This window comes from Pongo abelii, chromosome 7, assembly GCF_028885655.2.
Source record: "Pongo abelii isolate AG06213 chromosome 7, NHGRI_mPonAbe1-v2.0_pri, whole genome shotgun sequence".
NCBI lineage: Eukaryota > Metazoa > Chordata > Mammalia > Primates > Hominidae > Pongo > Pongo abelii.
In genome coordinates, this window is record NC_071992.2 from 109,605,234 (window position 1) to 109,630,533 (window position 25,300).

Sequence of the window (25,300 nt, forward strand, 5' to 3'; positions counted from 1 at the left end):
TAATCCAAAATAGATGAACTTTTATGATTTTCCATTTATTTTCAATTTTTCAAATTAACCATGGCAAAAGTTCCAAGAGTTAATTTATTAATAGCTAGTAAAATATAATTTACATAAAGCCATTAAATAAAATACAGTGTATCATTTTGACTGGTGATATAAGCCCACTGAAGTGTGCTAAAAAATAGTTAACATTTATTGACTTCAGTAACATTTGAGTGTTTACATCATGCACAATGCCCAAAGCTTTACATGCATTTTCTCATTCAAACCTCAAAATCTTAGGTGGTAGGTGCTGCTATAACTCTCATTTTACAACTACAGAAGCAGGCTTAGAGGATTTAAATAACTTATTTGTGGCCACTTAGCTAGTAAATAGCAGAATCAGGATTCTGACTGACTGTGTAATGTAATCACTAAGCTATGAAATAAATGTAGGTTATGTAAGCTTGCTTTATGCTGATGTTTTAGTTAAATGCAAATAATTCTGATTGGCCAACTAACATTAGAGCAAGTAAATATCAAAGCCTGGTCCTCAATGAGCAATTCTGTAAATATCCAACCCTCTTACTTTCCAAACGGAAAAAATAAAGGTACGAAAGTATGCTGAAGTAAACTGTTCAAGACATACTTTCCCCATCTCATCTCTAATATAGAAGTGAAAAAAGCCACATAATCCCACATACAACAAGAGTTCTGTATTAATAAAATATGGAAGTGTCTACCACTTAACAAATTTGAAGATTCCCCCGAATTTTTTTTTGTATCTTTCCCTGCCTTCCAAGACAGAGTCTTGCTCTGTCACCCAGTCTGGAGTGCAGTGGTGCGATCTCGGCTCACTGCAATCTCCGCCTCCTAGGTTCAAGTGATTGTCCTGCCTCACCCTACCTAGTAGCTGGGATTACAGGTGCCTGCCACCATGCTCGGCTGATTTTTCTTTTTTAGTAGAGATGGGGTTTCACCATGTTGGCCAGGCTGCTCTCAAACTCCTGACCTCATAATCCGCCCGCCTTGGCCTCCCAAAGTGCTGGGATCACAGGCGTTAGCCACTGCGCCTGGCCTAATTTTTTTTGTATCTTAACTATCAGTAAAGAGACCCTCTGAGCCTTCCTGTCCCATTACTCCACGGGCTCCAGGAAATTTAAAACCAGAATATAGGTTAAAGAAAATGAAGAAAGTACATATTACAGTATGTGTATATATGTTTCTAATGTCAAAATCTAATTTGTTTTATATCAGTTATATATACATATTTATATTTCTCTATTTGTCAATAATGACTTCCCAAGTGTTACTTCCAAACACTACAGCTAAGGTTTCTTACCTTTCACTCCTTTTCATGTCCTGCTTTTAAAAATTGATTATGAAGGCCAGGCGCGGTGGCTCACGCCTGCAATCTCAGCACTTTGGGAGCCCAAGGCGGGTGGATCACCTGAGGTCAGGAGTTCAAGACCAGCCTGGCCAACATGGTGAAACCCCATCTCTACTAAAAATACAAAAATTAGCCAGGCTTGGTGGCACGCGCCTGTAATCCCAGCTACTTGGGAGGCTGAGGCAGAAGAATCGCTTGAATCCGGGAGTCAGAGGTTGCAGTGAGCCAAGATCGTGCCACTGCACTCTAGCCTGGCAACAGAGTGAGACTCCATCCAAAAAAAAAAAAAAAAAAAGAAAATTGATTACCAAGCTTTCATCTGTCATTTATAAAATAATAAAATAGCAAATGTTTATATAATTACTTTGAGTCAGCTACTGATCTTTGCATTTTAACTATATCATTTTAATCCTCTCAACAACTTTGATAAAAGTGCTTATTTCTGATTTCTGTGGATGAGAAAACTGAAGCACAGTGAGGTTAAGAAACTTCCCAGAGATCTCATAGCTAGTAAGTAGCAGAGCTGGAAGTCTAATCCAGAAGTCTGACTACAAGGCCCATTATGCTTTAATCCTCTCTACATTAGACTTCCAGAAGTATGGTTCTTGATGAGTGACGTTAACCATTTCCTGCAAGAAATAACACTGCATTTAGTGGCAGGTTCAAAAGTGATCCCCCAATTCTCCTTCAAGCCTGTAGTCCACTTTATAAGTATTTTCATTATTCTTTGTATAATACCTTTGACATACCATTTGTTAACTGACCTTAAAGTTCCTTCAAGCCCTTCAGTCCCCAAGGTTTTCCTTCTCATCCCAGAGGTCCTAGATATTTTTTTGTCACACCACTTCCTTTATAACTTTTTACCACTACTCTTAATCAGCAATCTAAGTAGTTTGTGGGAGAAGAGCTCTATGTAAAACTAAAGGTCTCAGGAATATGTGGTAGAATTTTTTTTTAATATCAACTCCCCTACTTTCTAGTGAAGTAATACTCAGCAAGTTAACTTCTTCGCTCTTCAGCTTCCTCCTTTCTAAAATGGAGATACTGTAGTACTTACCTCATATGGTGTTTGTTCAACAGCTGTTTATTGAGCACCTCATATGCACCAAGCACCATTCTAAGTGTGAAGGATGTAGCATTCTAAGTTAGAAACAGTCCAAGTTGTCAAAGCAGTAACTTTAAATCTACCAGGGAATTCAGACATTAAAAACTGTGTAATGATTTTTTTATATGACCAGTCCTATAAAGAAAAAAAAAATGTGTATGATGGAGGGTTACAAATAGTCTGGAGAATCAGAGTGATTTCTTAGAATCTTGAGGGATGCATGGGATTCATGCATGTTTCTTCTCCAAATACCAGTTGATTAATGAGTCATTGCATTTATTTATTTATTTTGTTTTTGAGACGGAGTCTCGCTCTGTCGCCCAGGCTGGAGTGCAGTGGCGCTATCTCCGCTCACTGCAAGCTCTGCCTCCCGGATTCACGCCATTCTCCTGCTTCAGCCTCCCGAGTAGCTGGAACTACAGGCACCTGCCACCTCGCCTGGCTAATTTTTTGTATTTTTAGTAGAGATGGGGTTTCACCGTGTTAGCCAGGATAGTCTCGATCTCCTGACCTCGTGATCCACCCGCCTTGGCCTCCCAAAGTGCTGGGACTGCAGGCATGAGCCACGGTGCCCGGCCCAAGTCATTGCATTTTTATATCATACCAGGATGTCAGTGGTCCATGTCTGGCACCAAAATTGGTGCCAAATTTGGTCCTTGGTAACCTGTTAACCTAATTAGCACCCCTGAATTACTTTAAAACACAAGTCTCACCTCCTGTCTTTTATCCTTGATTCCTTCTGTGTCCTGCAGTTCTCTTAAAGGAATGTGTAGCCATCCCCTAACTTAGGTCTCCTTATCCCTCCCATAGAAGATGTTAATTAAATTCACTTTTGCCAAATGAATGATGTTAACTATGTTTGCAACTTAACTGTTAACGTCATTCATTTGGCAAAAGTGCATTTAATTAACATCTTCTATTTGCCAGGGAGTAGATGCATAGACAAAACAGCGCTCCGTTGGTCTAGAGAACTTAAGACTCATTGAGACAGATATGTAATCAATTACAAAACACTGAGTTAAAAGCAGTACTTGAGGGTATGAACAGTAGGTGCTACTCAGACAATAGGGGAATGCAGAAGAAAGATGGCGTTTTACATTGTTCTTGAAGGACAAGTAATTCTTGAAGGACAGTTTGTTGTAATTCTAGGCTAAGGAACCAGCATTGCAAAGGCATAGTATAACTTAGGTTCTGCATTTACAGTCAAGAGCCACAAAAAGTTTTAGAATAGAGAAAGAGGCCAAGCGTGGTGGCCCACACTTGTAATCTCAGCATTACGGGAGGCTGAAGCAGGAGGATTGCTTGCAGCCAGGAGTTTGAGACCAGCCTGGGCAACATAGCGAGACACTGTCTGCACAAAAAATGAAAAAATTAGCCAGAGTACACCTGTGGTCCCAGCTACTCAGGAGGCTGAAGCAGGAGAATCACTTGAGCCCAGGAGCTCGAGGCTACAGTGAGCTATGACTGCACTACTGCAATTCAGCCTAAGTGACAGAGTGGGTCCCTGTCTAAAGAGAGCAATAACATATTTTGGCCTTAAATAAAAAGTAAGCTATGAAGGATATGTAGAGTCAATAAAAGAGAAGTGCCTCAGGTGAGAAATGTGTAAGTTTTATATATCTAAAATTTTTTTTAAGACAGGGTCTCATCCTGTTGCCCATGCTGGCGTGCAGTGGCACAATCACAGCTCACTGCAGCCTTGACCTCTGAGCGTAGGTGATCCTCCCACCTCAGCCTCCCAAGTAGCTGGAATTATAGGCACGTCCCACTATACCTGGCTAATTTTCATATTTTTTGTAGAGATGGAGTTTCGCCACGTTGCCCAGGCTGGTCTTGAACTCCTGGGGCTCAAGCGATCCACCTGCGTTGGCCTCCCAAAGTGTCAGGTGAGAATTTAGGGAGAATGCCCAGGCTTATAGTTTGGTCTTCTAGGTAAAAGATAATGTCTTTCATTGTAATAGCTAATCTAGAGCTACACTGTTCAGTAAAGTAGCCATCAGGCATATATATTTAAAGTTTCATTTAAAAATTCAGCTCCTCAGCCATATGAACCACATTTCAAGTGCTTAGTAGCCACACATGGCCAGTGGCTATGTTTCTGTACAGTACAGAACAGCAAGCATTTCCATCATCTCAGAAAGTTCCTCTGGACAGTGCTGGTCTAGAGCAGGAGATAGTTGGGAGCATGAATACAGCTATCACAGGGTATGCTTGTCAGGGGATTAGTTGAAGGGTAGTCATTAACAGTGTAGAAAAGATCTTTCAAAGAAACTTTTTGAGACAGGGTCTCACTCTGTTGCCCAGGATGGAGCGCAGTGGCGTGATCTTGGCTCACTGCAACCTCTGCCTCCCAGGATCAAGTGATTCTCCTGCCTCAGCCTCCCAAGTAGCTGGGACTATAAGCATGCACCACCACCGCTGGCTGATTGTTTTTTTTGTTTGGAGAGATGGGGTTTCGCCATGTTGCCCAGGCTGGTGTCAAACTCCTAGGCTCAAGTGATCCTCCTGCCTTGGCCTCCCAAAGTGCTAGGATTATAGGCATGAGCCACTGTGTGCAGCAGCATTGTTTTTATATATAAGTGGCCTAAAGGAAACCCGTTAAAAAAATTTAGGTATAAGCAGTAGAAAAGGAGATGTAAAGAAATAGAGAAGCCAGGACAATGAAAGAGTTTAGTAGCATTTAAGTTTCAGGAAGGGGGTCAGTGAGGATGAAGAGGAAAAAAAGACCTTGGTGATGTGAGCAAGAGCAATTTTAGTGGGAGGTGAAAAGCTCAATTGTAGTTTGTTGATAAATAAATGGAAAAGAAATTTTTTTAAAAAGAAAATGGAGATGAAGTCGAATATTCAAGAAAGTTTTTTAAGTAGTTATACCTTGAGATAACTAAAAAAAAAAAAAAAAAAGAGACTGATCTTGAGCTTGTTTTCTAGGAGAGGGAACCTGTGGACAACAAAAGCTTTTGTTTGTTGGTTGGGTTTGAAGTTTTGGTTAAAGGAAAAATGCACATTGGAAATAAATCAGAATGGCATTTTTAAAGAGAGCAAAGGAAAAGGAGGGGCGAAAAGCTTGAGGGAAAGGGGGAAAGTTGAAGAGATTCATATCTGATAACCTTACCTGTTAGTCTATATAGAGAAATGGTGGGGGTAGGGTAGAAAAGATGGAGCTAGAAAGGCTTAAGAGTGGTAACATTTGGAAATAGTGCCTTAAGGAAAGAGAACTGACAAGTCATGGCATTCCAGATCCTAGTAAGGTTGGAATCCATAAATTATAGTGGTTCCAATTTACTCTTATGTAATTTTCATAGCAGTACTGCAGAGTTAAATTGGTAAGAGTTGAGAATATGCAGAACAAAAAGATTCAAAGGTATGAGTTGCAGCCTCCCTACTAGCTTGCATGCTCTTTGAGGGTCTCAACTTTTGCAGTTCTCCTGGCAACAGCATTTAAATGATTGTCTCATGACTAATTACTGTTTAATATCTGTCATCATCTTACATAGTTCAAATAGAATTTTTAGCTTTCATCTTTCTAGCTTATTTTTGTTGTTTTTTCTTTTACATTTACAATAATTGGAGTTTTGTCCATTTGGGGGGAGTTGTTTTTTAAAAAAAAAAAAAAATCTTAACTAAGGAACTTAATTTGACTGTCTTGATTTTGTTTAGCATCTACTTTATAATGCTATTTTATCATTACAATAGGTTTTCCGAAATTCTCTGTATGCACCAGATTATTCATCTCGTTTAGATATTGTAAGAGCAAATTCAAAGTCACCTCTTCAGAGATCACTGTCAGCTAAGTGTGTATCTGGAACAGGACAGGTGAGCAAGAAACCGTACTCTAAAGGAATTTGAGCTGCTGCTTTTGGAATTGTTGAGTTCTAAAAATGTTTCCCCTCAGTCATATCACCTCGGTAACTTATCCTCCCCTGGACCTATTTCTACTCTTCTATAAAATGACAGAAGATTGCACTAAGTGCAGCTCTATTATTTCTTAATTATCTTTTATACTGTAATTACACATTACTCTCTAAAGCATAACACTTGAGAGCAGAAGTGGAAAAGACAAAAGAATGCTAATGCAGATGTGTTATCTGCTATAATATGAACAGCACAGATTCTGAAGTCCAACTTAGGTTTAAATCTCACTATCAAAACTTAGTGGATCTCATTAAATTATAAAGTTAAATACCAAATTATACTAAAAAAGGGTTTTTACTGAACACAGAATCATTTCATTTTTTTCTATATCCAGAAAGCCTGAGTTTCCCAGTATCTAGAGCAGGGGCTGACAAACTTTTTCTGTAAGATGTGGAGACTAACGTTCTTAGGCTTTGTGGGCCATATGGTTTCTACCCCAGCAACTATAAATAACAACTATAAGTGACACATAAAGCAGGATGACTGTTCTAATAAAATTCTATTTACAAAAGCAGGAGGCTGGCTGGGCCACAACTTGCCAAACCCTGATCCAGAGAGCTATGCCCTTTTCATATCTAGCCTTCAGAATATAAAATTCAACAAACTATTTTCAAGATACAACTTTTAGGTAAATTTGATACCATACTTTCTATTTTCATTTGATTCTCCTGTAAGCATTTATTTTGTTTTATATGTATGTATCTCTCCCCCAACCCAATTATATTTTTATTATTCCGGCATTAAGTGCCTTGAACATAAATTCCATAAATTTACTTTTATAGTCCATATAAAGTTTTGACTACAACTAATAATGTTACCTTAGCTAACACTTGTATAGCACTTCAGAATGCATTATCCCAGGGTTTCTCAACCTCAGTACTGCTGACTTTGGGACAAATAATTGGGCCCACCAGGGAGGAAAAAGGGGACGGAATACTGACTGTCCTGTATATTGTGATAATATTAAGCAGATAGTAGCATCCCCCGCCTCTACCCACAACATGCCAGCAGCACACATAAACACACAGCCCCAATACTGACAAACAACAGTGTCTCTAGACATTCCCAAATGTCCCCTGGGTTAGATATAATCACCCTCAGAGAAGTTTTAAGCAATATGCCCCACATGGCAGCAGTCAGGCAACTTAAAACTGGTGAATTCAGATTCTCAACTCATTCCATTTAAATCACACTACTTACATCAGTATTTCTGTCCCATTGCCTAGCTGAAATATCCTTCTATTTTTGCCACCATTTTGATTCTCAAATGCTGTTTTTGTGACCCAAAATTTATTTTTAACATTCATAATATAGAGTCTATACTTTTAATGTTTTTGAAGTATTGATGGCTATCCAACTAAAATCAAATGGCTAATTACACATTTTTATTCAAAAAAATATGATGAATGAAAAAACTGGCTTCTGAGCTTAAAATTCATAGGGAATTTTCACTACTAAAAATTATGACATGGACATTTTTTTGAAATATTTGTTGTGTGCCCTTTTCTTTAATAGCATAAAAATATACCAAGCATGTAAAATTTTTTTAAGTTAGTATTTTTATTTTAAAAAGTGTGTTAACTTTTAACAGGTATCCACTTGTCGACTAAGAAAGGATCAACAAGCAGAAGATGATGAGGATGAAGAGTTAGATGTTACAGAAGAAGAAAATTTTCTTAAGTAAACTACACATTTCCATGTTCATCATAAATGACATGAAATCCACAATGACTAAATTGTAGAACTTTATACTCACTTTGCTATGTTAAGCCTCAAAGTGAAGTCCAACTGGAAACAGAAAAATAATTAAAGGAAACTTATGCTGACCAAAAATGAAGGCTTTAAAAAATATTGCATACTAGTCATTTCAACATCCTACCTAGTGTTACATTATTTTTGTGTAAGTGCCTTTTTTTAAAGATGTGTATTTCAAAGTATTTCATATTAATGTACTATATCTACTTGAAGTTCCACAGTACATTATGACAGAAACCAAAAGATCTAACAATTCTGCTTAGCTTTTTGGTTAAGACTCCATGCTTTCATTACCAGAAAAGGGTCTTATGTAGTCATTCTGATTACATGTAATTCTATTCCATGAAGCCTTAAGAAAAAAAGTTTTTTTTAACATTCCCTAAAACTTTATCATTTGATAAGTAAATTTACTTTTCAAGAAGAGTATAATCAAAGAGTAAAGATAATGTGACACTAAGATATCAATGTTTTATGAATACACATAAGGCATAAATTTTAGCTGTAAAAAAGCCACATTCAGTCTGACTCTGGTTTTAAAACAAAACTGTCATAATTATACATGATACTGCAACTTTTGGAAGTCTAATTTGGTGGAATGTTGCCTCATCATAGAACACCATAGATCATTAAAAATTCTATAAAAATTTTACCAAGCTACCATATAGTTAATAAAAGGGTATACAGTCACTTTTATTTCTGAAAATATAAAACATTGAGCCTTTCAGTGTATCTGATGCTTCTCTTTTGGTAAGGAATACTTTTATTTCATGGATCCCAGGCAGGCATATAAAAGTTACGGAATTTATAAAATCATTTGGGATAATTAGAAAATGCAATTATTCGTAACAGAAAAATAAAGACTTTCTAGAAAGCTTTTGACTTTGTCATTCGTGGCTCTGTTAACAAAGCACTCCTTCCTGAGAATAGTCCTAAGTGACAAAGTTATTTCAGTACTTTTTTGTAAAATATTTAAAACATTTTAAAACCCTAAATTAATATTCTTAAGAAACTCAGGATATCATTGGATATTTACTGCTTCCTCACTCGGTATTTAAATTTGGTTGTACTTCGGGGGAAAACAACAGAGTTATTATTTTGCTGCTTACTAAATAGCAACTTCTCTTGAGCATTATTTGCCTTATTTGTAAAGTTAAAACTGCGTAAAACAATAATTCTGGAATAAAACATACATTCTGCCTACCTCAAAGAAATATTCTAAGAACAAAAGGAATACTATCCATGAAAATACTTTTATTAATGTAAAATTTTCATTATTTAGACCAGTCCTAGGTTGGCAAACTTCTTAAAGGGCCAGATAGAAAAAAATACTCTTATTCTTCGTGGTTTGAGGCAAATTCAAGACTATTATACAGCTACCTATGTAACCATTTAAGACTTAAGTACACTTAAAAAATGTGAAAAACCATTCCTAGCTTCCCACTACAACAACAACAAAAAACAGGCAACCAATCCAACCAACCCAGCCTGTAAGTCTCCATCTCTTATCTCCAAAATAGGAATACAAATTCAGTATCCTTTATCTGAAGTGCTTGGGACCAGAAGTATTTAAGACTTTGGATTTCTTCAGATTTTGGAGTATTTGCATTATACCAGTTCAACATTCCTAACCCAAAAATCTGAAATCTTAAAGCTGCAATGAGCATTTTCTTTGAGCATCATGTTGGCACTCAAAAAGTTTGTGATTTTCGGGGCATTTGAAATTTCAGATTATCAGAATTAAATGACAGTTAATTCATACATAATTATACATCATATAGTATCTAATACAGTTCAATAAACAACAGCTAATATTTACTGCAAAAACAGAGGCAGCAAGGTCACCACTTAACAGGTGATATATGGATCAAGAATCACTGCTCTTAACAGTGATCTCAGTAAATTAATAGAAATGCACTCCTAACATGATTTTTACCTATCTCTTGGTTGTGGGATTGACTTTCGAGACATGATCTACATTTTTTTAGATAATTTCTAGACAAAAATGTTTGGCTTTAAGACAAATGCCACTGGATATCAGGCTAGAGAATACACCTCCAGTGTACCTGGTATACCTTGAGGATAGGAGAGGAAAAACTGGCTATGAGATGACAATTACTGAAGCTGAGTGATGTGTACATGAAAATTTACTATTCTTTTTTTATATATGAAATTGATGAGGTGCTGGGAAGCTGGCTTTCTGAGGGGACAACAGGAGGGGAATTCCTTGATTTGCTGCATTTATCAGTTTCCATGGTGTAAAATGCTCCCGCCATGGCCAATTTGTTATTGACATATCACTAAAGGCAGAGTTGGAGAGAGATGTGCGAAGATGGCTCCCAACTAGAAGATACCACTTTCTGTAATCAACTTTTTATAATGAAGTTTAAAAATATTAAGCCCTGATATAGAGTAAAACGAAATATTCACATAAATTAATTTAAAAATCAAAATACAAGGCTGGGCACAGTGGCTCACACCTGTAATCCCAACACATTCTGGGAGACCAAGGAGGGAGGACTGCTTGAGGCCAGAAATTTGAGAACAGCCTGGGCAACACAGTGAGACCCTGTCTCTACGAATAATAAAAAATTTGGCCAGACAAGGTGACACACACCTGTAGTCCCAGCTCTCAGGAGGCTGAGGCAGGAAGACAGCTTGAGCCCAGGAGTTAGAAGCTACAGTGAACCATTATCAGACCACTGCACTCCAGCCTGGCCAGCAGAACAAGACTCTGACTCTTAAAATAATAAAACTACAAAGCTTATGTTTACTCTAGCTGGCCTCTTATCTACCACCACCATCCCACCTCAGCCCAGTTTGAAATGCAGTTCCACAGTAAGTAATCCCTTACGTTAAGCTTCATCTTAGCTTTATTCCTTTGTATCTGAGAAGTATTTTTTAACTTTCCATATATTATTCAAAATGGGTGACCAAATGAACCATCTATATAATCTTTGCTCAATTAAAAATATCATTTCTTTCTACTTTCTTCATTGTGCTTGGTTTGGATATTCCAAACAATCAATTTAACATTATCCTAGCTACTCACAAGCTTATACTTTAAAGAATCATACTAAGGTGCTTTTTCATATCAAATTTACCTGTTTATTCATTCCATAGTGAGCAGGATATTCACTATTTAAAACAAATTTAAGCAGATTTCTGTTAGATTTCTTTAAATCACTGAAAAGTAACACAAAAATACATATAGGTAGTAACTAATAAGTACTGACAAAGTATTCTACATATGCAATATCCTATTAAATGTCTAAATTACCATATGTAAATTTAATTGTATTATTTACTCAATGGGGAAAATCTGGATTACAGAACTGAGGAAAATTATGTTTTATGTAAATTATAAAAGGCCAACCAAAGTCAATCATGTTGAATAAAATGAACAATTTTGAAATATAAGCCAGTAATATACAATGTGAGTATCCCAAGAGAACCCTGGATAGAAAGAAACATCTAAAGTCACTCGGTTTTTATTAATAATGCTAATGTTTGAGCTCAGTGTTTGAACATGCTAGTTTTACCTATTTATGCTAATTTTAAACCAACAATTGAAGTGAGAAAATAATCACTTATCCTTGAAAGTATCTTTAGCATGGTCTTCCTAATTAAAAATAACATTTAAAAAAGTGAGGCAGCAAAAGAATGAACTGGAGTCAGTGGTCTCTCTGGGTTAAAATTGGCCCCATGATTTACTACCTATGACTTCAAGCAAGTTGCTTAACCTCCCACTTCATCCTACTTCATTATCTGATTTGTGAAATAGAGGTAAATAATTAACCCTGTACTCACAGGGAATACCGAGATTATGCATGTAAAGTGCTTACAGTGCCTAGCACATAGTAAGTGCCTAATAAATGTTAGCCATAAATATTATTATGGGTATAGAAAATCAAATTCCCTAGTTGCAAAATGTATGCACTAAATGCTGAATATCAAAGAAGTCAAAATTCAACCACACAAGTCTTAACAGTTATAGAGTCTTTGCATGGACACAAAGTTTTGAAGCTAAAAAATGAGAACCTAATATTACATGCAAGTTATGTGACTCATCAGTAAATTCTTCCTAGAAAAACAAACTATACCATTTGTCAGATTCTTCCCAGCATAAGCCTGAGTCCCCTTGCACCTACAATTAGATTCTTACTTTACTATCTTTTGCGTATGTTGTATTAATTTTACTTGGTTGATAAGATGTTGAAGAAACCATGGAATTATACACAGCACTATACATTATTACTATAGAATGTCTGGTCCCTCCCATCATAAATATGGTTTAATGAAGTTATTGAAAAACTTCACAATATCAAGCTGCAATTCTTTTTTCTTTTTATACAAATACAAGTTAATTAGTTCTATTAAGCTGCAATTTTATTTTTATAAAACTCTGTAAAGTTATGAACATGGAAACCCTAAGAATCACCTAAGCTTTTTACATAAGTAAATTTCAAGTTGACAGTCTGTCCATTTTGAACTATTTATAATTAACAGGACACTTAACACAGTAATATCTCAGACAAGGAAGAGGGCATTAATTCTGCAGGCAGGTAGCAATGAAAATGCCAAACCTGAACAATCGGTCACTATTTCCTTATACAGTTTGAGTAAAAGATGTAGACTACAGAAAGAAAAAAAAAAGTGAATATAAAATGTATCTTCCCCAAATACAACTCTACTTCAATAAGTCTTGAAGCTTACCCATGACATCAACAAAAATGAATGAACTCAGGGAATTAGTTCTTTCTCCCCATCAAAGAAAAAACAGCATGTGTAATTTTAAATTAGAAAAAAAAATGAATGGCAATTTGCAAGCAAAAGAAAACCAGATTCACATTCTACTATTTACATTCGTTCTATTCACAGGTCAAAAATAAAATATTTCATTAGATAATTTAAAAAAAAAACAACACTTTTTTAAAACAAATGTATTTTACTCCATCAATACTGCAAGGAAGATAACTGAATTTAGAAATGCTCTCTCTCTACAGCAAAGTTAACTTAACTTTTCGGGGCCCAACTGGCCTATCATTTAGATCTTTAATAGCAGCCATAGCTTCATTATAGTTTATCATAGCAACAATGGCTTCCCCTGTAGGTAAGCCTTGCTCATTATACTGTATTGAAACTGAATCAGGTATGATTCTGTAACCATGGAAAAAGTCTAAAATTTCATTAACATTAGCTTTAAATGGAAGATTCATTATCTTAATAGGAGTTACTCTACCTGAACCACAATTTATCTTTGGATCAGGCATAAATCTCCCCTCAGGAAAACTTCCCATATTATGCTTTCCAAAATCAAACTTGCCACCTTCTGGGCGACCAAAATTCACAAAAGGGCGGTGACTTCTAAAATCATCAGGCGGGCTCCTAAAATCCTCACCAGGAGGTCTAAAATTGTCAGGAAGTCTAGGGTCCTCCTCCGGAGCTTCCCTAAGGTCTTCCTCTGGGAGCTGCCTGAAGTCCTCATCAGAAGGGCATCTAAAATCTTCCTCCTGGGGGCTCCTGAAGTCCTCATCAGGAGGGTGCCTAAAGTCTTCATCGGGAGGGCCCCTGAAGTCTTCATCTGGTGGGTGCCTGAAATCTTCCTCTCGGGAGCGCCTGAAATGCTCCTGAGGCGGCCGCCTGAAATGCTCCTGGGGCGGTCTCCGGAAGTGCTCCGGGGGCGGGCGCCTGAAATGCTCTGGGGGTGGCCGCCTGAAATGCTCTGGGGGTGGCCGCCGGAAGTGCTCTGGAGGAGGCCGCCTAAAATGCTCTGGAGGTGGTCTCCGGAAATGCTCTGGTGGTGGCCGACGGAAATGCTCCTGAGGTGGCCGACGGAAATGCTCCTGGGGTGACTGCCTGAAGTCCTCCTCAGGGGAATGCCTGAAATCCTCCTCTGGGGGCCGCCTGAAGTCATCCTCGGGTGGTCGCCTCCATTCTCCCTGAAGAGGCCGCCTAAAGTCCTCCTCTGGGGGCCGTCTCCAGTCCTCCTCAGGTGGCTGCCTGAAATCTTCCTCTGGGAGCCACCTGAAGTCCTCCTCAGGGGGTTGCCTGAAGTCCTCCTCGGGGAGCTGCCTGAAGTCCTCCGTGGGAGACCGCCTGAAATCCTCCTCCAGTGGCCGCCTCCAATCCTCCTCAAGGGGCCTCCTCCAGTCCTCCTCCCTAGGGTGCCTGAAGTCATCCTCTGGAGGGCGCCTGAAATCTTCCTCCCAAGGACGCCTGAAGTCCTCCTCAGAAGGCCGCCTGAAGTCTTCCTCCCTAGGTCGCCTGAAGTCCTCTGGGGAGTGCCTGAAGTCCTCCGGGGGGAACCTAAAGTCCTCTGAGGAGTGCCGGAACTCTTCTGGAGGGTGCCTGTCAGGCTGCCGGAAATCCCTCTGGGGATGCTTGAAGTTATCCAGTTGCCTCAAGTCCTCTATGTGATGTTTAAAGTTTTCAAAAGCACCAACTGAGTATACTGGTGGGTCTTTTGAGTCAAATAACTGGGAATGGTCACCTCGCTCACGTGACTGTGAGCGAGCTTGCATTTTTTCACTGGACATCAAGGAAAAATTTACACCAAACTCCTGCATTTGTGCCTCAGATATAAGTCTTAATAATACCTCTGTCCCTAAGAATCTTCGTCGGTTTAAACGTTCAGCTTTCATGGCCTGTTCTTCTGATTTAAATTTCACTAATGCTTCTCCCAGACCAACACCTTTGTCATCATAAAGCAAGTAAATGTCATCCTCAGCAAGAAGAAAGTCTGCAAAGAACTTCTGCACTTCAACTTTTGTAACATCAAATGGAAAATTTCTTATATAGATGCACAGCTTCTGGCCAGAGTTACCTTCTTGAGAGTATTTTTGTGAAACATGTCCCGGCCTATCTCTCTCTGGTGACCCTGATCTCTTCTTTTCATAACGTGCAATGAACTTCAGCATTTGTTTTCTAGAAATTGGATCAATATGAACTGGACGATATTGCAAAACAGTCTTATGTAAACTCAGAGCAGTATTATAGTCTTTCAGAGTCTTGAACATCACAAAGGCATATCTTGTTCTATTTTCATCTTTATATAAAAACCTAATCTGTTCATCAGTCAGATCAGTACCTCTAAAGAAATTTCTTAAATCTCTTTCGTCAATACTGAGGGACAGATTTTTTAAGTGAACATAAAATCCAAGAGGGGAACGAGAACGTGTTCTTCTGGGAGATTTTGAATGAGATCGTTTTCGAAAATGTCTATCATTAATTCCTCTTGGTGGAGAATGTTCTTCAGATCTCCTAAGAACGTCACCCTCCTTAACTGCATTACCACCAAACTCAATCCACTGTTGTTCTGATCCTTGCATTACTTCTATAAATCTTGAACCCATAAAACTTCTATGACATTTAAGACCTCCTGAAGCATCAACACATGAAGCAAATTTTACTATGGCATCGCCATTATTTCGGCCATCGTGATGTTTTAAGAAAATTACTCCATCCACGCACAAACCAGAGAAAAAGACACGTACATCATCTTCATTTACTAGGTAAGGCAAACCTCGTAGAAACAAGTAAGGATTCTCAGCCTTCAATGGCCTCGTCTTTCTTGGCCTTAAATTACCATGTCCTGTACCATTACTATGAAACCCAGCATCTTGATTAATTGAAGAGCCATATCCAGAATTACTTGCTTCTTCCTTAACAGACTCAATAATATTAGACAGGCTGCCAACCCCTGATGTCCCAGATCCTGGACGCCCTCTTCCTACACGATCAGTTCTTTTCATTTCTATAGTCTTCTGCATTTCTGCCTTGCTACTAAGAAAGAGCTCTACAGATGAATCCTTGATAAACCCTCCTGAACGACTTATGGCACGTCTTGCGTCTTCATCTGTTGCAAAAATAATAAAAGCCTCCCCAATTTCCCCTCCAATTATATGCACTCCTCCATCAGGAATAGTCAATCCCGTGAAGAAGTGACGAATATCCACAGGCCCCGCAATAAAAGGAAGCCCCAGTAAACGGATGACTACAGCCATGCTGAGCTCAAACCACAGCAATAATGACCTGCAGACAAAAAGGTACACATAATAGCAAGTCTTATTTTTGAAGTACCTTAGCCCAAACTAAGCTTAATAATTACCTGGTTCCTGCTTCCTTCAACATTTATAAATGAAAAGATACAAGTTCACAAAAATACTGATTATATCTAATTATTAAAGAAAACAAGGGATAAACTTTCTCCCATCTAAAAATACAAATAAACCAACTACCTTGAAGAAACATTTCGTATCACCTATTCTATACAATAGGAACATCAAAAATATCAAATCTTCCTTTGTTAAGTCTGCCAAATGCTGCTTCACAAGAAGACCAAACTATTTTCAGACTCATTTAGAATCTTATCTTCTACTGAAACATGAGAGCTTTGTAGATTATTTTATCAACTGCAATGAATTTTACATATTTAGAAAAGTCATCTATGGTTAGTATATAATTTCTGCTCATGATAATAAATTGCCTACCACTAGCCAGACACAGAGAACAAAAGCCAGGGCCAGCATGATGGCTCATGCCTGTAATTCCAGGCTTTGGAAGGCCAAGGCAAGAGGATCGCTTGAGGCCAGGAGTTCAAGACCAGCCTTGGCAACAGAGCGAGAGCCTGTCTCTAAAAAGAAAAAATTAGCTGGGCATGGTGGCATGCACCTGTAGTCCCAGCTACTCAGGAGGCTGAGGCAGGAAGACTGCCTGAGCCCAATTTGAAATTTTCAGGATACAGTGGGCTGCAACTGTGCGATTGCACTCCAGCCTGGAGGACAGAGTGAGGCCCTGTCTTTAGAAAAAAAGAACAGAAGCCATGGATACCTAGATTTACTATTCTACTTCACATGTTTTTTGTCAAGCCTCTGTAAAAAGCCTTAAACTCTGGATATCTTACCTTTTTTAAAATTTCTTGGAGACCTGTTAATTCTGTAAAAGCAACTTAACTGTGGAAAGAAAATGAAATATAATTAATCCTTGAACCCTGTAATTTATCTTAAACCAACGCCAGATTAGGATATCCATTTCAGAATTACCTATCAAAAGTGAAGCAGAATAAGGAACCACAATTACAGGTGTTACAAAATGGTCTTTTGTTCCAAGGGGAAATTAATCATCCTTCTGCAAAAAGGAGATACACTATCCAAATAGACATATAAAAATTATTTAAAAATTTGAAACTTGCCAAAAATTTAACAATTGCTCCTTGATTGGAAGTAGCATGAAGAAAGGAGTGACGGAAATGTTATATATTTTGAATGCAGCAGTAGTTACATGGGTGTATAAATTTATCAAGGTTTACTGAATTCTATCCTTAGGGTCTATACATTTTGCTGTACACAAGTTTTACATCTACTTCAAAAAACTGTTCTACAAGTAAAATCTCAATACCCAAAGTTCAAAAAAAAAAAAAAAAAAAAGACCTTCAATCATTTTGCCACATGAAAATCCAAAAATCTAGTACATATTTATATCCAACTCTCATGCTGTTCTCCTCCCTTTCAAAACATAAAACCAACTCAAATTAAGGCAACCATTCAAAATTACACAATAAATGAATAAAACAGCAAAGCCTGAAATTCAAAAATCAATTTTTAAAACAATAAATCCAAACCTATGGGCTACTGTTTGGATACAATTTAAAGGTCTACATAAACAGCTCATACATCCAAGCACAGAACCAAATTTCATGAAGCCAGTATAATTAAGGCAAATACTACAATATCCCTAAAGTTAAAAATCTCAATACCACTCCTTCTATTGCAAAAATAGTAACTGTTAAAATTCATCTCAAGCCAAACAGAAAATGCTATTTATCTTATTAATAATGCCAATAGCAGATTTCCATTTCAAACAACTATTCTGCACTCTACTAAGAAAACCCAAATGATGATGTAGAAAAGTAAAATTAAAAATTAACTTGGAATACTGGGATTACCCGTTTACTGAAAAATCTCAATGGATTTTTTTTGAAGAAGTTTGCGTTTAATACTTTCAGGGATACCCAAACTATTTCATGAAGACTTGCCAAGTAAATAATTATAATTTACACTCACTTTTTTTGGTGGGGGAGACAGGGTCTCTCTTGCTCTGCTACCCAGGCTGGAGTGCACTGGTGCTATCTTGGCTCACTACAGCCTCGACTTACCCAGGCTCAGGCAATCCTCCCACCTCAGCCTCCCAAGTAGCTGGGACTACAGGTGCGCACCACCACACCCGGCTACTTTTTGTATTTTTTGTAGAGCCAGGGTTTCACCATGTTGCCCAGGCTGGTACGGAACTCATGGGTTCAAGCAATCAGCTCGCCTCAGCCTCCCACAGTGCTAGGATTTACAGGTATGAGCCACTGCGCCTGGAGTAATTTACACGTTTTTAATGTACAAATAAACGTTGCATTAATCCAGAATCCAGTACTTACACTTAAGTACCACTGTTCCCCAAAGTGGGGGTCTGAAGATATATTCACTGAGGTCTGTTTTCCTTTAAAAAGGGTACGTAGATTAACTAGAAGCTAAACTAGCAAAGACATCAAATTACTTCACGCATTCTACAACTGAAAAATATTAATCAGGTTTGCTATTAAAAGTATTTGCACAGTAACAAAAAAAGAAAAAAAGCCTATTTTCTTCAACAAACCAATATCCATAGTAACACTTCAACAAAAATTACAAATGGCTTCTGGAATACTTTATCCATATTAAAGTCCCAAGACTCCCTCCTATGCAAATTGGCTTAGCTACTCTTTTACTTTTAAGATATTTTAGAAAGCACCATAAGCTATACATATTCTTGTCTCTCCTAAGCTTTTAAAAAAATTTTAAAGGGATTTACCCTGGGAACATAAATTCATCTACAAGAGAAATTAGAGACGTTTCAAGGAATAATTATATCTCAAATTCAAAAAAACTCTAGTAATTTATCCTACCTCACTTAAAAACTATCTTTTAACTAAGTAGTTTCATTAGCACAAATCTCATGAATTCCAATTCAAGCAGACTATTTAAGAAGTTTATTCTCATTTGCCACAGTTAAACAAAACTAATGCTTAAACTTCTCTGCCCTTGAGACAGTAGGGTAATGAACCATTTATGCCTCTACAATAACACACCTTGGAGACCAACTGTAAGGGACCAGCTCTCAAAATGGGCACTTCTGTGGTTCCAACATGCTATATTTCCCTAAGCAAATTCTCCAGAAATTCAACTCAACACACTAAATTACACAAAAGCAAAACACGAAAATTACCTTCAAGTAGTCTGCAATTAAAATTTTGCGTTTTCTAGTTATGAATGCAAAAAGTACTTTTGTGCCTTTGTGTTCATTTGAAGACAATAATCTGTTAAAATTTTTATGAAAAGAAGAGTGGGTCCCTAAAAGGTCACTTAAGAGTAAGTCAGTGAAATTAAAAGCGCATTTTAAATAACTATTTTTATCCAACGATTCATCCCACTTAATCACCATTATAACTAAACAATATATAATGTGCATCTTCTAATCAAGACTTAAGGGGATACGGAGAGGGAAACGGGAGGGAGGCAGAATTTGAATAAGTAATATCTCATCAGATCCATTTGATTTTTAACTAGCGAAGAAAAAGTCATTTTCCAGATATGGTGAGGGTCAGAATTTTAACTCTGCGACTACTTCGTAAAGCCCAAAGTCATGATGTAGCATATTCACACTCTAAACGTGAGTTTCCCCTGCAGAAAATAATCTACACCAACCCATAATTATTCTTTACGATGATCCAACTTTTATAATGTAGATGTTTAAAATAAAAACCAAAGGAATGACCAATGAGAGCCACAGTCCCTAAGAACTGTAAATGAAGACGAATCCACATGGCACAGGATTTCTCCCAACATCCTCAAACGGGAATCATCCGAAGGCATCGATTCTACAGCCCAAAGCCTTTGTCCACAACTCCCAGGGGTCAGAGCTTCCTTCTTTCGCGCCAGGCCAAAGTTGCTACGTAGGATCCGATGTTGTCGCCAGACTTTCAGCCAAAATCAGCCTTCAAATTAACCTGGACCGCCCAACCTCTGTGCCTTTCCGTTACGCCGTCTCAAGGGCAAACATTCCACCCTAACTCGCCAGAGGGTGAACTGCCCCCAAATCTAACTGAAAACACTTGCCCTTCTCAAGCCTAACGAGCCGGGCCTGCAGCGCTTTTCTGCCACCACCGACTACGATGACATAGCAAAGAAAAAAAAAATACCTATGAAATCCTTCGAGATCTTCACTCTCAAAATCCCTGGGAAGCGCACATACACCACCACATGGAAGCTGACGGGAAAGGGAGAGTCGGTGTTTTAGCAAGAAAAGAGGATGCCCTAACGGCAGGAGCTACGCTAGATACTGGCGCGGCAGCCGGTCCCGCCTTTCGCCGTTCTTCCGGCTTGGTCGCCCAGCCCTCCCCACCCCCGGCGCCCCGAGGGGAACTGTTTCGCACTTGGCAATAAACACACACCACTGCTGCCGAGTCGGACACACAAGGCCGGAGGCTGAGGGAACTCCTCGTCGCAGCAGCCTCCCCAAAACAAGTAGACCCTCAGTGAGCCTAGAAGAAGATGGCGCCCACTGCCCCTCCGGTCCGGACAAACGGACGTACGGTTTGTCTGCCCATGCGCTCTCCAGGCGTAACCCACCACCACGCTTGCGCACGCGCGCTGCCGCTCACCCGTTTCCCCTTGCTAGAGGAGGGGAGGCGGAGCCCTGGGGTTGGCTGAGCTTCTGCGCATGCCCAGATTCTGCCCTGCCCAGGGACCTCGACTTTCAACGGGAGAAATTCGGCGACGCATTCAGGGCTCAGCCGGTAGATGTGCTGAGAATCTTCGGTAGACAACTGTCGAAGTACGGGGGACAAACTTTCAAGATTTCCAGAAGTTAAGGAAAGAGATGCAAAAGCAGAGAAAAGGCGACTTGTCTTTTCAGTGTTGCATTACTGTGTGGCGTAAAGCATCTTCTAAAAAGCTCCTGTGGCCGGGCGCGGTGGCTCACGTCTGTAATCCCAGCACTTTGGGAGGCCGAAGCGGGCGAATCACTTGAGGTCAGTAGTTCGAGACCAGCCCGCCCAAAGGGCGAAACCCCCGTCTCTACTAAAAATACAAAAAAATTAGCCTGGCATGGTGGCGGGCGCCTGTAATCCCAGCTACCCGGGAGGCTGAGGCAGGAGAATCGCTTGAACCCGAGAGATGGAGGCTGTAGTGAGCCGAGATCGCACCGCTGCACTCCAGCCTGGTCAAAAGAGTGAAACTCCATCTCAAAACATAAAAATAAAAAAGCTCCTGTAGACCCTAGAATACCACAGAAAAGGTAATTTTACTGCCTTAGATGTTCGCCAAGTACAATCCCAACACCTGGGGGCTTAATAAATGCATGCTTAGTCGGTTTTATAGATATAAATAACCTTGTGAAGTGTCTTTATAAATTTGTTCCCATCTTCTGGATTTTTGAAACAAGAGAACAGATGAGCCAGTACTGAAATTTCAGTAATGAAAAAGCACTATTACAGGTATACTCTGTGATGCCTGCTACATAATAGCTGGTGAACAACCTTGTGTTTGGTTTTATCATTTGCAAATAACAAAGTTTCCCACCACGTTGTATAGCTACTGATGTATTTGTGGATGGAGTCAAAGCTCATTAAGCAGAAAGTACATTTTAAAAACATTGTACAGATGACAGAAAAAATGAGTTGTGGGTCCCTTTCTCACTGCAAAATACCCATTCTTTAATGATATGATTATAAGAAAGAAGAGGTAGTTTAATAAGTAAATAAAAAGATAGTTAACACAAATCAGAGCCATCTTTTACTCACTGGACAAATTGTTTAGCCCTTCTGTGCCTCAGTTTCTTCATCTGTAAAATGGGGATACTACTAGTACCTACCTCTTAGGGTTGTGGGAAACATTCAGTAAATATGTATGTCTCAGACATATGTAAATAAGTGAGACTATTATAGGTATTTGTGACTTGTTTGAAATGTCAAGGTGATCTATACAGAAGCAGAGGATGTCACTCTGAGGAGGTAGGCTCATTGACTAGATATCATTTACCTTGATAATCCATAGTTGGGTCCTGGCCTTGCAGTCTCAGGAACAGGACCTTAAAAGTTAAGGTTTATTGGCCGGGCATGGTGACTCACGCCTGTAATCCTAGCATTTTGGGAGGCCGAGGCGGTCGAATCCCCTGAGTTCAGGAGTTAAGACCAGCCTGGCCAACATGGTGAAACCCTGTCTCTACTAAAATTACAAAAATTAGTTGGGTTTGGTGGCGGACACCTATAATCCCAGCTACTCAGGAGGCTGAGGCAGAGGAATCGCTTAAACCTGGGAGGAGGAGGTTGCAGTGAGCTGAGATCGTGCCACTGCACGCCAGCCTGGGCGACAAGAGCAAAGCTCCGTCTCAAAAAAAAAAAAAAAAAAAAAGTTAACATTTATTGAGAGTTTATTATGTGCCAGGACGTATGCATTATCTCAATTTATTCTTACAACTACTTTTGGAGGTAGGTACTATTATTATTCGTATTTTACAGATAAGGGAAACTGAGGCATAGAGGATTACAAAAGCCAGGCAAAATTGAACGCTGCTTGTTTGCCTGCAGAAGCCATTACTCTGTATTGCACAGAAAGAGGACTCTGTCCTCGGAAGCAGACTCCTTTAAACAAGAATACAGAAGCAATACTCTAAAAACATGAGTTACCTAATCTCAAAAGGTGGTTCTCAGTTAAGGCTCCCTGGAGACATCCTCACTCATCTTAACAAAAATAACAGTCATCATTTAATGACCACTTACTCTAGGACTCACCTGGCCAAGTGTGCTCAGGTCAGACTCTGTCCCCTGAGCAAGCTCTGCCAGGCATTTCCAGCCTCCCATGGCCTCCTTCGTTGTTCTGGGCTGACCATCCTCCTTCTATTCACACACACTTTCTCCAGCGAGGACACTATATTGAATGTCTCTCCATTTTGGGTTTTTTTGAGACAGAGTCTCACTCTGTCACCCAGGCTGGAGTACAGTGGTACAATCCTGGCTCACTGCAACCTCTGCCTCCTGGGTTCAAAGGATTCTCGTGCCTCAGCCTCCTGAGTAGCTGGGATTACAGGCATATGCCACCATGCCTGGCTAATTTTTTTCTGTATTTTCAGTAGAGACCAGGTTTCGCCATGTTACCCAGGCTGGTCTTGAACTTCTGGCCTCAATGATCCACCCACCTCTGTCTCCCAAAATGCTGGGATTATAGGCATGAGCCACCACGCCCGGCCTGAATGTCTTTTCTAGTCTGCCGCTTGCCTTTCTTAGATGATCATACCATTATAATCAGAACAAGAAAATTCTGATCAAGGTAATTTGAGCATAATCACGTGATATTCTGGTTATTGAACAGTTTCTTGTGCCTTTGGTGTGTCAGCATGAAAACCTAATCATTTTGGGGAATCGAGAGAAAATGAAGTTTCTTGAATGGAAAAAGAGAAGACTAGCCCCTAAACATGGTGGCCACACTGAGCTGTGGCCATTCTGTGACTCTGCTTGGATAATTAGCCTTCCAGGTGTTTTGCCACACTGCACTGCCACCTACCCTTCTTGGACAATTTTGGTGTCAGAGAGTTTTCAGTTGCCCTTCCTAGGTCTTCAGCATCCACACGAAGAGCCTTTTATCACTTGGTCTTGGAGTTCCTTAATCTTCTCAGCTCCTGGGACCTTTATCTTCTCAACTGATGCCTTGATTTCTACTCTGAGAGCCTCCATACCTTGACTTCCAGTCAATTTGTAACCCAAGGTCTTGGGTTTTGGGTATGCACTGTGAAAAAGTACCCACTTGTAACTGTTGCACCTTGCATTCTTGTTGTTTCAGAAAAGTTCTAGGAAGAAGCCCAGCCCAGAAAAACGAAAACCAAAATGTTTGGATCCAGAAATGCCTGAGTGAAGATGAACTTTGGTGAACTCCCCTTACAATCCTGCTAAAATCCCCGCCCAGGGAAGAGCTTATTCACCATTTTCTTTTTTTTAATTATTATTATTATTATACTTTAAATTTTAGGGTACATGTGCACAATGTGCAGGTTAGTTACATATGTATACATGTGCCATGCTGGTGTGCTGCACCCATTAACTCGTCATTTAACATTAGGTATATCTCCTAATGCTATCCTTCCCCTCCTCCCCCCACCCCACAACAGTCCCCAGAGTGTGATGTTTCCCTTCCTGTGTCCATGTGTTCTCATTGTTCAGTTCCCACCTATGAGTGAGAATATGCAGTGTTTGGTTTTTTGTTCTTGCGATAGTTTACTGAGAATGATGATTTCCAATTGCATCCATGTCCCTACAAAGGACATGAACTCATCATTTTTTATGGCTGCATAGTATTCCATGGTGTATATGTGCCACATTTTCTTAATCCAGTCTATCATTGTTGGACATTTGGGTTGGTTCCAAGTCTTTGCTATTGTGAATAGAGCCGCAATAAACATACGTGTGCATGTGTCTTTACAGCAGCATGATTTATAGTACTTTGGGTGTATACCCAGTAATGGGATGGCTGGGTCAAATGGTATTTCTAGTTCTAGATCCCTGAGGAATCACCACACTGACTTCCACAATGGTTGAACTAGTTTACAGAGCTTCTGCACAGCAAAAGAAACTACCATCAGAGTGAACAGGTAACCTACAAAATGGGAGAAAATTTTCGCAACCTACTCATCTGACAAAGGGCTAATATCCAGAATCTACAATGAACTCAAACAAATTTACAAGAAAAAAACAAACAACCCTGTCAAAAAGTGGGCAAAGGCCATGAACAGACACTTCTCAAAAGAAGACATTTATGCAGCCAAAAAACATGAAAAAATGCTCACCATCACTGGCCATCAGAGAAATGCAAATCAAAACCACAATGAGATACCATCTCACACCAGTTAGAATGGCAATCATTAAAAAGTCAAGAAACAAGTGCTGGAGAGGATGTGGAGAAATAGGAACACTTTTACACTGTTGGTGGGACTGTAAACTAGTTCACCATTTTCTATACATGCAACGTATATAGAAGCATGATCAGCAATTGTGTCTTCGCTGCCTTTACTCCACCTGTACATACAATGACTGAGCTAACCAGCCCAATAAAAGCACTGTTTTCACTGTTGCTCAGAGAAGC

At 39.3% G+C, this 25,300-nt stretch overlaps 2 protein-coding genes and 1 long non-coding RNA gene across 15 annotated transcripts in view; 2 read left to right on the top strand and 1 right to left on the bottom strand.

The window, feature by feature from the left end:
* The window catches only part of CIBAR1 (CBY1 interacting BAR domain containing 1), a 29,976-nt gene extending 20,023 nt beyond the window's left edge, over nucleotides 1-9,953 (top strand). The window contains exons 7-8 of the mRNA XM_054518668.2: nucleotides 6,171-6,290; nucleotides 7,981-9,953. Of these exons, the coding sequence (XP_054374643.1) occupies nucleotides 6,171-6,290; nucleotides 7,981-8,073 (213 nt within the window). The 3' untranslated portion in view covers nucleotides 8,074-9,953. The remainder of the gene's footprint in view (nucleotides 1-6,170; nucleotides 6,291-7,980) is intronic.
* Nucleotides 9,954-11,226: 1,273 nt separating this feature from the next.
* On the bottom strand, nucleotides 11,227-20,802 carry RBM12B (RNA binding motif protein 12B). 12 transcript variants are annotated; one of them, XM_063726723.1, is made up of 5 exons: nucleotides 20,620-20,749; nucleotides 20,368-20,435; nucleotides 18,206-18,501; nucleotides 17,047-17,095; nucleotides 12,509-16,175 (listed from the first exon to the last, which is right to left on the bottom strand). In XM_063726723.1, the coding sequence occupies exon 5, from the start codon at nucleotides 16,145-16,147 to the stop codon at nucleotides 13,142-13,144; it is 3,006 nt and encodes a 1,001-aa protein (XP_063582793.1). In that variant the 5' UTR covers nucleotides 16,148-16,175; nucleotides 17,047-17,095; nucleotides 18,206-18,501; nucleotides 20,368-20,435; nucleotides 20,620-20,749; the 3' UTR covers nucleotides 12,509-13,141. The 12 variants fall into 12 exon arrangements, with proteins under 12 accessions (XP_009242217.2, XP_054374636.2, XP_009242216.2 ...); XM_009243942.4 differs by lacking the exon at nucleotides 18,206-18,501 and having other exon boundaries at nucleotides 11,227-16,175; nucleotides 20,620-20,790; XM_054518665.2 differs by lacking the exons at nucleotides 18,206-18,501; nucleotides 20,368-20,435 and adding an exon at nucleotides 17,186-17,270 and having other exon boundaries at nucleotides 20,620-20,760.
* Nucleotides 20,795-24,160, top strand: LOC129047478 (uncharacterized). Of its 2 annotated transcripts, none has more exons than XR_008509187.2 (2): nucleotides 20,795-21,464; nucleotides 24,005-24,160. It is a non-coding gene; the product is annotated as an uncharacterized LOC129047478 (long non-coding RNA). The 2 variants fall into 2 exon arrangements; XR_010141232.1 differs by having other exon boundaries at nucleotides 20,795-21,198.
* The last annotated feature ends 1,140 nt before the right edge of the window (nucleotides 24,161-25,300 follow it).